Below are 13,853 nucleotides of genomic sequence, written 5' to 3' on the forward strand. Positions count from 1 at the left end.
ACCAGGAGGGTGATTCCCCTCTAATCAGGGCCTGGTTTAGACCTGGGACACCAGGAGGGTGATTCCCCTCTAATCAGGGCCTGGTTTAGACCTGGGACACCAGGAGTGTGATTCCACTCTAATCAGGGCCTGGTTTAGACCTGGGACACCAGTTGTGTTATCAGGTAGAACAGTGAAACCAGCAGTAGGGTAAGAGATCAGACCGCATGGCATCACTCTAACCATCTACCTCTCTGTCTTACCTGCCTTTCTGTCTTCCCCTGTCTGACTGTAGGTTCTCGGGGGTTCCGCCCAGTAACCTAGGCAACAATACCAAGTTGGTGGATTGGATGCCTCAAAACGACCTGTTGGGTAAGAACCACTTCTCTACTTCATGTACTCTGTCTTCCTTCCCTCCCTTCTCCCTCTCTGTCTGTTGGGGAGAGGAGGGGTGAGGAGAGGAGAGGAATGGTGAGGAGGGGTGAGAAGGGGTGAGGTGAGGATGGGAGAGGAGGGGTGAGGAGGGGTGAGGAGAGGAGGGGGTGATGAGGAGGGTGAGGAGAGTAGAGGAGGGGTGAGGAGGGGTGAGGAGGGGTGAGGTGAGGAGGGGAGAGGAGGGGTAAGGAGGGGTGAGGAGAGGAGGGGTGATGAGGAGAGGAGAGGAGGGTGAGGAGAGTAGAGGAGGGTGAGGAGAGGAGAGGAGAGGAGGGTGAGGAGGGGAGAGTAGAGGAGGGTGAGGAGGGGAGAGGAGAGGAGAGGAGAGGAGAGAAGGGTGAGGAGGAGAGGAGAGGAGGGTGAGGAGGAGAGGAGAGGAGAGGAGGAGAGGAGAGGAGAGGCGGTGAGGAGAGGAGGGTGAGGAGGAGAGGAGAGGAGGGTGAGGAGGAGAGGAGAGGAGGGTGAGGAGGAGAGGAGAGGAGAGGAGAATGACCTTGAGCTGTGAAATACATAACTCATTATATCATTAACAGTCAATGATTCACACACACCCGCACTCTCACACACACACACACACTCTTTCTCTCTGGGTGTGTTGCTGACCTGTATCTCTGAGGGCTGTGTGGTATAGCTGCTAAGTAGCTCCTCTCAGTCACACCTTATTACCACACGGTACTATAGACCAGGGTCCTCTAGGACAACACTGTTAGGACCAGGGTCCAATAGGACAACACTGTTAGGACCAGGGTCCTATAGGACAACACTGTTAGGACCAGGGTCCTATAGGACAACACTGTTAGGACCAGGGTCCAATAGGACAACACTGGTAGGACCAGGGTCCTCTAGGACAACACTGTTAGGACCAGGGTCCAATAAGACAACACTGTTAGGACCAGGGTCCAATAAGACAACACTGTTAGGACCAGGGTCCAATAAGACAACACTGGTAGGACCAGGGTCCAATAAGACAACACTGTTAGGACCAGGGTCCAATAAGACAACACTGTTAGGACCAGGGTCCAATAAGACAACACTGTTAGGACCAGGGTCCTATAGGACAACACTGTTAGGACCAGGGTCCAATAGGACAACACTGGTAGGACCAGGGTCCTCTAGGACAACACTGTTAGGACCAGGGTCCAATAAGACAACACTGTTAGGACCAGGGTCCAATAAGACAACACTGTTAGGACCAGGGTCCAATAAGACAACACTGGTAGGACCAGGGTCCAATAAGACAACACTGTTAGGACCAGGGTCCAATAAGACAACACTGTTAGGACCAGGGTCCTCTAGGACAACACTGTTAGGACCAGGGTCCTATAGGACAACACTGTTAGGACCAGGGTCCAATAAGACAACACTGTTAGGACCAGGGTCCAATAAGACAACACTGTTAGGACCAGGGTCCTCTAGGACAACACTGTTAGGACCAGGGTCCTATAGGACAACACTGTTAGGACCAGGGTCCATATCACAACACTGTTAGGACCAGGGTCCTATAGGACAACACTGTTAGGACCAGGGTCCAATAAGACAACACTGTTAGGACCAGGGTCCTCTAGGACAACACTGTTAGGACCAGGGTCCTCTAGGACAACACTGTTAGGACCAGGGTCCATATCACAACACTGTTAGGACCAGGGTCCTATAGGACAACACTGTTAGGACCAGGGTCCAATAAGACAACACTGTTAGGACCAGGGTCCTATAGGACAACACTGTTAGGACCAGGGTCCAATAAGACAACACTGTTAGGACCAGGGTCCTTTAGGACAACACTGTTAGGACCAGGGTCCAATAAGACAACACTGTTAGGACCAGGGTCCTTTAGGACAACACTGTTAGGACCAGGGTCCAATAGGACAACACTGTTAGGACCAGGGTCCAATAAGACAACACTGTTAGGACCAGGGTCCAATAAGACAACACTGTTAGGACCAGGGTCCTATAGGACAACACTGTTAGGACCAGGGTCCAATAGGACAACACTGGTAGGACCAGGGTCCTCTAGGACAACACTGTTAGGACCAGGGTCCAATAAGACAACACTGTTAGGACCAGGGTCCAATAAGACAACACTGTTAGGACCAGGGTCCAATAAGACAACACTGGTAGGACCAGGGTCCAATAAGACAACACTGTTAGGACCAGGGTCCAATAAGACAACACTGTTAGGACCAGGGTCCTCTAGGACAACACTGTTAGGACCAGGGTCCTATAGGACAACACTGTTAGGACCAGGGTCCAATAAGACAACACTGTTAGGACCAGGGTCCAATAAGACAACACTGTTAGGACCAGGGTCCTCTAGGACAACACTGTTAGGACCAGGGTCCTATAGGACAACACTGTTAGGACCAGGGTCCATATCACAACACTGTTAGGACCAGGGTCCTATAGGACAACACTGTTAGGACCAGGGTCCAATAAGACAACACTGTTAGGACCAGGGTCCTCTAGGACAACACTGTTAGGACCAGGGTCCTCTAGGACAACACTGTTAGGACCAGGGTCCATATCACAACACTGTTAGGACCAGGGTCCTATAGGACAACACTGTTAGGACCAGGGTCCAATAAGACAACACTGTTAGGACCAGGGTCCTATAGGACAACACTGTTAGGACCAGGGTCCAATAAGACAACACTGTTAGGACCAGGGTCCTTTAGGACAACACTGTTAGGACCAGGGTCCAATAAGACAACACTGTTAGGACCAGGGTCCTTTAGGACAACACTGTTAGGACCAGGGTCCAATAGGACAACACTGTTAGGACCAGGGTCCAATAAGACAACACTGTTAGGACCAGGGTCCAATAGGACAACACTGTTAGGACCAGGGTCCTCTAGGACAACACTGTTAGGACCAGGGTCCAATAAGACAACACTGTTAGGACCAGGGTCCATATCACAACACTGTTAGGACCAGGGTCCATATCACAACACTGTTAGGACCAGTGTCCTATAGGACAACACTGTTAGGACCAGGGCCCTATAGGACAACACTGTTAGGACCAGGGTCCTATAGGACAACACTGTTAGGACCAGGGTCCAATAAGACAACACTGTTAGGACCAGGGTCCATATCACAACACTGTTAGGACCAGGGTCCATATCACAACACTGTTAGGACCAGGGTCCTATAGGACAACACTGTTAGGACCAGGGCCCTATAGGACAACACTGTTAGGACCAGGGTCCTATAGGACAACACTGTTAGGACCAGGGTCCATATCACAACACTGTTAGGACCAGGGTCCTATAGGACAACACTGTTAGGACCAGGGCCCTATAGGACAACACTGTTAGGACCAGGGTCCTATAGGACAACACTGTTAGGACCAGGGTCCTCTAGGACAACACTGTTAGGACCAGGGCCCTATAGGACAACACTGTTAGGACCAGGGTCCTATAGGACAACACTGTTAGGACCAGGGTCCAATAAGACAACACTGTTAGGACCAGGGTCCAATAAGACAACACTGTTAGGACCAGGGTCCAATAAGACAACACTGTTAGGACCAGGGTCCAATAAGACAACACTGTTAGGACCAGGGTCCTATAGGACAACACTGTTAGGACCAGGGTCCTATAGGACAACACTGTTAGGACCAGGGTCCTATAGGACAACACTGTTAGGACCAGGGTCCTCTAGGACAACACTGTCAGGACCAGGGTCCTATAGGACAACACTGTTAGGACCAGGGCCCTCTAGGACAACACTGTTAGGACCAGGGTCCTATAGGACAACACTGTTAGGACCAGGGTCCTATAGGACAACACTGTTAGGACCAGGGTCCTCTAGGACAACACTGTTAGGACCAGGGTCCTCTAGGACAACACTGTCAGGACCAGGGTCCTATAGGACAACACTGTTAGGACCAGGGCCCTCTAGGACAACACTGTTAGGACCAGGGTCCTATAGGACAACACTGTTAGGACCAGGGCCCTATAAGACAACACTGTTAGGACCAGGGCCCTCTAGGACAACACTGTTAGGACCAGGGCCCTCTAGGACAACACTGTTAGGACCAGGGTCCATATCACAATACTGTTAGGACCAGGGTCCTCTAGGACAACACTGTTAGGACCAGGGTCCAATAAGACAACACTGTTAGGACCAGGGTCCAATAAGACAACACTGTTAGGACCAGGGTCCTATAGGACAACACTGTTAGGACCAGGGTCCAATAAGACAACACTGTTAGGACCAGGGTCCTTTAGGACAACACTGTCAGCACCAGGGTCCTATAGGACAGCACTGTTAGGACCAGGGTCCTATAGGACAACACTGTTAGGACCAGGGTCCTATAGGACAACACTGTTAGGTCCAGGGCCCTATAAGACAACACTGTTAGGACCAGGGTCCTATAGGACAACACCATTAGGACCAGGGTCCATATCACAACACTGTTAGGACCAGGGTCCTATAGGACAACACTGTTAGGTCCAGGGCCCTATAAGACAACACTGTTAGGACCAGGGTCCTATAGGACAACACCATTAGGGCCAGGGTCCATATCACAACACTGTTAGGACCAGGGTCCTATAGGACAACACTGTTAGGACCAGGGTCCTTTAGGACAACACCATTAGGACCAGGGCCCTATAAGACAACACTGGTAGGACCAGGGTCCTATAGGACAACACTGTTAGGACCAGGGTCCTATAGGACAACACTGTTAGGACCAGGGTCCAATAAGACAACACTGTTAGGACCAGGGTCCTATAGGACAACACTGTTAGGACCAGGGTCCAATAAGACAACACTGTTAGGACCAGGGTCCTATAAGACAACACTGTTAGTACCAGGGTCCTATAGGACAACACTGTTAGTACCAGGGTCCTATAGGACAACACTGTTAGGACCAGAGTCCTCTAGGATAACACTGTTAGTACCAGGGTCCTATAGGGCAACACTGTTAGGACCAGGGTCCTATAAGACAACACTGTTAGGACCAGGGTCCTATAGGACAACACTGTTAGGACCAGGGTCCTGTAGTACAACACTGTTAGGACCAGGGCCCTCTAGGACAGCACTGTTAGGACCAGGGTCCTATAGGACAACACTGTTAGGACCAGGGTCCTATAGGACAACACTGTTAGGACCAGGGTCCTTTAGGACAACACTGTTAGGACCAGGGTCCTATAGGGCAACACTGTTAGGACCAGGGTCCTTTAGGACAACACCATTAGGACCAGGGCCCTCTAGGACAGCACTGTTAGGACCAGGGTCCTATAGGACAACACTGTTAGGACCAGGGTCCTATAGGACAACACTGTTAGGACCAAGGTCCTTTAGGAGAACACTTTTCTCCCTCTAGCTGGAACAATAGTCTGCAACACAGGCATGTTTAGTTCCCGACCAACAACACACACCCTAACCCCTCCTCCCTCTCTCCTCCATCTGTCCTCTCTCCTTTCTCCCTCTCCACATCTCTCTACTCTGTCTCTCTCATCCTTGTCTCTCTCTTTCCTCTCTCTCCTCCCTCTCTCCTTTCTCCCTAGTCTCTCCTCTCTTCTCCCTCTCTCCGTTCTCCCTCTCTCCTCTCTATATCTCTCTACTCCCTCTCTCTCATCCTTGTCTCTTTCTCTCCTCCCTCTCTCCTACCTCTCTCTCTTTCTCTCTTTCTCTCTCTCTCTCTCTCTCTCTCTCTCTCTCTCTCTCTCTCTCTCTCTCATCCTCTCGCTCTCTCTCTCTCTTTCATTCTTGTCTCTTCTCTCTCCTTCCTGTATCTTTCTCTCTCCTCCCTCTCTCTCCTCTCTCTCTCTCATCCTCGTCTCTCTCTCTCTCTCTCTCTGTCATCCTTGTCTCTTATCTCTCCTCTCTCTCTCATCCTTGTCTCTTCTCTCTCCCCCTCTCTCATCCTTGTTTCTCTCTCTCTCATCCTTGTCTCTCTCTCTCTCATCCTTGTCTCTTCTCTCTCCTCCCTTTCTCTCTCCCTCTCTCTCTCCCTCTCTCTCATCCTTCTCTCTCCTCTCTCTTTCTCCTCCCTCTCTCTCATCCTTGTCTCTCCTCTCTCTCTCTCTCTCTCCCTATCTCTCTCTCATCCTTGTCTCTTCTCTCTCCCCCCTCTCTCATCCTTGTCTCTCTCTCTCTCTCATCCTTGTCTCTCTCTCTCTCATCCTTGTCTCTTCTCTCTCCTCCCTTTCTCTCTCCCTCTCTCTCATCCTTCTCTCTCTCTCTCTCTCTCCTCTCTCTCTCTCCTCCCTCTCTCTCTCTCTCCTCCCTCTCTCCCTCTCATCCTTGTCTCTTCTCTCTCCCCCCTCTCTCATCCTTGTCTCTCTCTCTCTCATCCTTGTCTCTTCTCTCTCCTCCCTTTCTCTCTCTCTCGCTCTCTCTCATCCTTCTCTCTCATCCTTCTCTCTTTCTCCTCCCTCTCTCTCATCCTTCTCTCTTTCTCTCTCTCTCTCTCTCCCCTCCCTCTCTCTCCCCCTCTCTCATCCTTGTCTCTCTCTCTCTCATCCTTGTCTCTTCTCTCTCCTCCCTTTCTCTCTCGCTCTCTCTCATCCTTCTCTCTCATCCTTCTCTCTTTCTCCTCCCTCTCTCCCATCCTTCTCTCTTTCTCTCTCTCTCTCTCCCTCCCTCTCTCTCCTCCCTTTCTCTCATCCTTGTCTCTTCTCTCTCCCCCTCTCTCATCCTTCTCTCTTTCTCCTCCCTCTCTCTCTCTCTCTCTTTCTCTCTCTCTCTCTCCCCTCCCTCTCTCTCCTCCCTTTCTCTCATCCTTGTCTCTACTCTGTCCTTCATGTCTCTCCAGGCCATGCCAGAACAGTAGCGTTCCTGTCCCACGGTGGTCTGAACAGTATCTATGAAGCGATGTACCACGGTGTGCCTGTCGTGGGCCTACCTCTGTTTGGGGACCACTACGACACTATGACCCGGGTGGAGGCTAAGGGGATGGGCATCATGGTTCACTGGAAGAGTATGACAGAGGAGGAGCTGTACCAGGCACTGGCCACTGTTATCAACAATAACAAGTACATGAACACACACACACACACACACACACACACTGTAGAAGCTCACTACTGCCATCTGGTGTCTCAGTGTGGTACTGCATCACACTCAGTTCAGTTCTGGCTCACTACTGACATCTGGTGTCTCAGTGTGGTACTGCACCACACTCAGTTCAGTTCTGGTGTCACTACTGCTATCTGGTGTCTAAGTGTGGTCACTACTGCCATCTGGTGTCTCAGTGTGGTACTGAGACACTCAGTTCAGTTCTGGCTCACTACTGCACCACACTCAGCTCAGTTCTGACTCACTACTGTCGTCTGGTGTGTCAGTGTGGTACTGCAACACACTCACTGCACTGAATGCAATTTACATCAACACACACACCCTCTGTTTTTAACTGTGTGTGTGTGTATGTGTGTGTGTGTGTGTGTGTGTGTGTGTGTGTGTGTGTGTGTGTGTGTGTGTGTGTGTGTGTGTGTGTGTGTGTGTGTGTTCTAGGTATCGTCAGCGTGCCCAGGTGCTCTCTTCCATCCATAAGGACCAACCAGGTCACCCGGTGACAAGAGCTGTCTATTGGATAAACTACATCCTCCGTCACCATGGCGCCAACCACTTACGATCCTCTGTCTACACTGTCCCCACCTACCAGTACTTCCTATTGGACGTTGTGCTGGTCGTAGGGGCGGGGCTGGCCCTGATTGGCTACCTGTTTTACCGGATAGCAGCGCTACTAAGGTCAAAGGTTAAGGTTCAGGAGCGGGGGGGAGAGGTGACCCACGGTGACGGCAACGACAAGGCAAACGGACATTGCCATAGCAACGGAGCGGTCGCTAATGGGAAGCACAAACGTAACGGAGCGCCGGTGAAGAACGACAAGAAGCAGAAGTAAAGGGGGCGGAGACTCTGTTCTGGGGTCAGAGGTCAGAGAGGAAGCTGATTCTACTGTAGAGATTTAGGGTTTAAGGGAGAACAGAACACTCCTCGTTCTGGGAGACTGCAGAAAGACAGGGATGAGATGTGTGCGTGTGTGTGTGTTTGTGTGTGGTTCGTTTCGTGGGGAGGGAGGAGGGTTTACAACCAATGCTTACAAAACAACAACAACAATCACCAAGGAGCTGGAATGTCCAAAAGTCCCCTCCCTCTCCCCCTCCTCTCTTTCTTCCTCTCTCTCTCTCTCCTCTCCTCCTCTCTCTCTCTCTCTCTCCCCCTCTCTCCTCTCCTCCCCTCTCTCTCTCTCCTCTCCTCTCTCTTTCTCTCCCCTCTCTCCTCTCTCTCTCTCTCCCCTCTCTCCTCTCCCCCTCTCTCTCTCTCCTCTCCTCTCTCTCTCTCTCCCCTCTCCCCTCTCTCCCTCCTCTCTTTCTTCCTCTCTGTCTCCCCTCCTTCCTCTCCTCCCCTCTCTCCCCCTCTCTCCTCTCCTCCCCTCTCTCCTCTCCTCTCTCCTCTCCTCTCTCTCTCCCCCTCTCTCCTCTCCTCTCTTTTTCTCTATCTCTCTCTCTCTCTCCCTCTCTCTCCTCTCCTCCTCTCTTTTTTCCTCTCTGTCTCCCCTCCTTCCTCTCCTCCCCTCTCTGCTCTCCTCCTCTCTTTCTCTCTGTCTCTCTCTCCTCTCCTCTCTCTCTCTCTCTCTCTCCCCCTCTCTCCTCTCCTCTTCTCTCTCTCCCCCTCTCTCTCTCTCCTCTCCTCCACTCTCTCTCCCCCTCTCTCCTCTCCTCCCCTCTCTCCCTCCTCTCTTTCTTCCTCTCTGTCTCCCCTTCTTCCTCTCCTCCCCTCTCTCCCCCCCTCCCTCCTCTCCTCCTCTCCTCTCTCGTCTCATCTCTGGAATGGAAGGATGAAGAAGAGGGTCTCTGAACAACACCAACTATGTTAAACTATGTGTTTTTGAAGGAGTTTTTGAAGGAGAATCGCTGCTCACCAAGCGACTGTGGTTAAACATGTATTTATTATGTATAACAACAACACGCTAAGCCATTCTTTAATCAGATTATATTTTATTTATTTTATTTCACTCATCAATCAGTTAAACTGCAGTGTACAGTACATCCTAACAGGGTTTGAACGATACCAGATGTTATGTTGGTAAGATATACAGTATAATTAGATATAATATCTGTCTCTCTGTCTGTCTGCTTCCCTCATTCCCTCTATACTGTCCCTAATGTCCACAAACCCTCATTCCCTCTACACTGTCCCTAATGGCCCCAAACCCTCATTCCTTCTACACTGTCCCTAATGGCCCCCTATTCCTCCCCTCATTCCCTCTATACTGTCCCTAATGGCCCCAAACCCTCATTCCCTCTATACTGTCCCTAATGGCCCCAAACCCTCATTCCCTCTATACTGTCCCTAATGGCCCCAAACCCTCATTCCCTCTATACTGTCCCTAATGGCCCCAAACCCTCATTCCCTCTATACTGTCCCTAATGGCCCCAAACCCTCATTCCCTCTATACTGTCCCTAATGGCCCCAAACCCTCATTCCCTCTATACTGTCCCTAATGGCCCCAAACCCTCATTCCCTCTATACTGTCCCTAATGGCCCCAAACCCTCATTCCCTCTATACTGTCCCTAATGGCCCCAAACCCTCATTCCCTCTATACTGTCCCTAATGGCCCCCTATTCCTCCCCTCATTCCCTCTATACTGTCCCTAATATCCCCAAACCCTCATTCCCTCTATACTGTCCCTAATGGCCCCCTATTCCTCCCCTCATTCCCTCTATACTGTCCCTAATAGCCCCAAACCCTCATTCCCTCTATACTGTCCCTAATGGCCCCAAACCCTCATTCCTTTTAGAATGCCCCTAATATTTTAACATAGGAAATAGGAGCCATTAGAGATAGGGGCCATTATATTTTAATAACTTGTTATAATGAACAGTAGGTGATTGGTTGAATCAGAGCATAGCAACCTGTTCGGTTGTTGTCATAGTAACCAGCATCTATTTTGACGACTGTATTCTGAGGGTTTGACGACCTGTTGGAGACTGTTTCCCAAGTTGTTGGTTCACACCAGGTCACACACCGACAAAACAGATCACACTGGATCAAACTAGATTGTACTGGATCATACCGGATCAAACCGGATCACACCAGATCATACCGGATCAAACCGGATCACACTGGATCACACTGGATCGTACTGGATCATACTGGATCACACCAGATCATACCGGATCAAACCGGATCACACCAGATCATACCGGATCACACTGGATCGTACCGGATCACACTGGATCGTACCGGATCACACTGGATAATTCGGTTCTAGAGCTGTATTAATAAACCAACTTGACTGACAGTTCTCTAACCAATCAGAGGAGAGGAAGAGGCGGGACAATAACCAACCAGGACATTGATGTCCTTTAGAAAATTAAAAGTTTCCAGAAGAAACTCTAGGGTATTTTGTCCCAAATGGCACCCTATTCCCTATAGGGCTGTAGTCAAACGTAGTACACTATATAGGGAATAAGGTTTTCATTTAGGATGCGACCCTAGAGGTCTTTGACAGTGGTCGTCCCCTCTCTATGAGCGCTGTGTGTGTCTGCCTCGCCTTGGAATAAGACTGGCATACTTGAAACATCTTCATCATCTTCATCATCTTCATCATCAGCAGCAGTAGAGCCAGGGGCAGGCAGCCAGGTCACAGACCATGACTAGAGAATGGAGACAAGGGAAAAAAATGTTTTTGTGAATTCATCTCTTTACTTTTTGTAATGATTTCATTATTAATGATGTCTGTCTATCTCCTTCCTCTGTCTCTCTATCCTTCCTCTGTCTCTCTCTCCTTCCTCTGTCTCCTCTGTCTCTGTCTCTCTTTCTCTGTCTCTCTCTCTCTCTCTCTCTCTGTCTCTCTCTCCTTCCTCTGTCTCTCTCTCTGTCTCTCTCTCTCTCTCTCTCTCTCTCTCTCTCTCTCTCTCTCTCTCTCTCTCTCTCTCTCTCGGTCTCTCTCTCTCTCTCTGTCTCTCTCTCCTTTCTCTGTCTCTCTCTCCTTCCTGTCTCTCTCTCCTTCCTCTGTCTCTCTCTCTGTCTCTCTCTCTGTCTCTCTCTCTCTCTCTCCCTCTCTCTGTCTCTCTCTCCTTCCTCTCTCTCTCTCTTTCTCTCTCTCTTTCTCTGTCTCTCTCTCTCTGTATCTGTCTATCTCTGTCTCTCTCTCTCTGTCTCTCTCTGTCTCTCTCTCCTACCTCTCTCTGTCTGTCTGTCTGTCTGTCTGTCTGTCTGTCTGTCTGTCTGTCTGTCTGACTGTCTGTCTGTCTGTCTGTCTCCCTTTCTCTCTCTGTCAGGTTGTAGCTAAAGGTTCAGTAATGACTTCACTAGAGTCCACCTGACCTGGTATAATGTGTTTTAATATTAGAATATTTAAATCTTTACATTTATTTTTGACACTGATTTTAAATTAACTTGTCTGTCAGGGTGTGAAACCATGTTGTAAATATAAACATGTAAACAAACAACAGCTAAATAAACATTTGTTTGCAGCATTTGAATAGTTGTGTGTGGTTGCTGAGTAAGGAACTGAAAGAGCCTCACAGACACACCTAGACTGGCTGATATCACTACAGACTCTGGGTGGGTCCTAGTCTGGTTGATATCACTACAGACTCTGGGTGGGTCCTAGTCTGGCTGATATCACTACAGACTCTGGGTGGGTCCTAGACTGGCTGATATCACTACAGACTCTGGGTGGGTCCTAGTCTGGCTGATATCACTACAGACTCTGGGTGGGTCCTAGACTAGCTGATATCACTACAGACTCTGGGTGGGTCCTAGACTAGCTGATATCACTACAGACTCTGGGTGGGTCCTAGACTGGCTGATATCACTACAGACTCTGGGTGGGTCCTAGACTGACTGATATCACTACAGACTCTGGGTGGGTAAGGGTTAACACCACCTAGACTGGCTGATATCACTACAGACTCTGGGTGGGTCCTAGACTGACTGATATCACTACAGACTTTGGGTGGGTCCTAGACTGGCTGATATCACTACAGACTCTGGGTGGGTCCTAGACTGGCTGATATCACTACAGACTCTGGGTGGGTCCTAGACTGGCTGATATCATTACAGACTCTGGGTGGGTCCTAGACTGACTGATATCACTACAGACTCTGGGTGGGTCCTAGACTGGCTGATATCACTACATACTCTGAGTGGGTCCTAGACTGACTGATATCACTACAGACTCTGGGTGGGTCCTAGACTGGCTGATATCACTACATACTCTGCATGGGTCCTAGACTGGCTGATATCACTACAGACTCTGGGTGGGTCCTAGACTGGCTGATATCACTACAGACTCTGGGTGGGTCCAAGACTGGCTGATATCACTACAGACTCTGGGTGGGTCTGAGACTGGCTGATATCACTACATACTCTGCTTGGGTCCTAGAATGACTGATATCACTACAGACTCTGTGTGGGTAAGGGTTAACACCACCTAGATTGGCTGATATCACTACAGACTCTGGGTGGGTCCTAGACTGGCTGATATCACTACAGATTCTGGGTGGGTCCAAGACTGGCTGATATCACTACAGACTCTGGGTGGGTCCGAGACTGGCTGATATCACTACATACTCTGCTTGGGTCCTAGAATGACTGATATCACTACAGACTCTGTGTGGGTAAGGGTTAACACCACCTAGACTGGCTGATATCACTACAGACTCTGGGTGGGTCCGAGACTGGCTGATATCACTACATACTCTGCTTGGGTCCTAGACTAGCTGATATCACGACAGACTCTGTGTGGGTCCTAGACTGGCTGATATCACTACAGACTCTGGGTGGGTCCTAGACTGGCTGATATCACTACAGACTCTGGGTGGGTCCTAGACTGGCTGATATCACTACAGACTCTGGGTGGGTAAGGGTTAACACCACCTAGACTGGCTGATATACTACAGACTCTGGGTGGGTCCTAGACTGGCTGATATCACTACAGACTCTGGGTGGGTCCTAGACTGGCTGATATCACTACAGACTCTGGGTGGGTCCTAGACTGGCTGATATCACTACAGACTCTGGGTGGGTCCGAGACTGGCTTATATTACTACAGACTCTGGGTGGGTCCGAGACTGGCTGATATCACTACAGACTCTGGGTGGGTCCTAGACTGGCTGATATCAATACAGACTCTGGGTGGGTCCTAGACTGGCTGATATCACTACAGACTCTGGGTGGGTCCTAGACTGGCTGATATCATTACAGACTCTGGGTGGGTCCTAGACTGGCTGATATCACTACAGACTCTGGATGGGTCCTAGACTGGCTGATATCACCACAGACTCTGGGTGGGTCCTAGACTGGCTGATATCACTACAGACTCTGGGTGGGTCCTAGATTGGTTGATATCACTACAGAGTCTGCTTGGGCCCTAGACTGCCTGATATCACTACAGACTCTGGGTGGGTCCTAGACTGACTGATATCATTACAGACTCTGGGTGGGTCCTAGACTGACTGATATCACTACAGACTCTGGG

At 50.0% G+C, this 13,853-nt stretch overlaps 1 protein-coding gene across 1 annotated transcript in view; it reads left to right on the forward strand.

Moving 5' to 3' along the window:
* LOC135507267 (2-hydroxyacylsphingosine 1-beta-galactosyltransferase-like) overlaps positions 1–11,847 on the forward strand; it is a 147,062-nt gene extending 135,215 nt beyond the window's left edge. The window contains exons 5-7 of the mRNA XM_064926868.1: positions 275–351; positions 7,175–7,394; positions 7,873–11,847. Of these exons, the coding sequence (XP_064782940.1) occupies positions 275–351; positions 7,175–7,394; positions 7,873–8,263 (688 nt within the window). The 3' untranslated portion in view covers positions 8,264–11,847. The remainder of the gene's footprint in view (positions 1–274; positions 352–7,174; positions 7,395–7,872) is intronic.
* Positions 11,848–13,853: the final 2,006 nt, after the last annotated feature.

Source organism: Oncorhynchus masou, chromosome 20 (assembly GCF_036934945.1).
Source record: "Oncorhynchus masou masou isolate Uvic2021 chromosome 20, UVic_Omas_1.1, whole genome shotgun sequence".
NCBI classification, from domain to species: domain Eukaryota; kingdom Metazoa; phylum Chordata; class Actinopteri; order Salmoniformes; family Salmonidae; genus Oncorhynchus; species Oncorhynchus masou.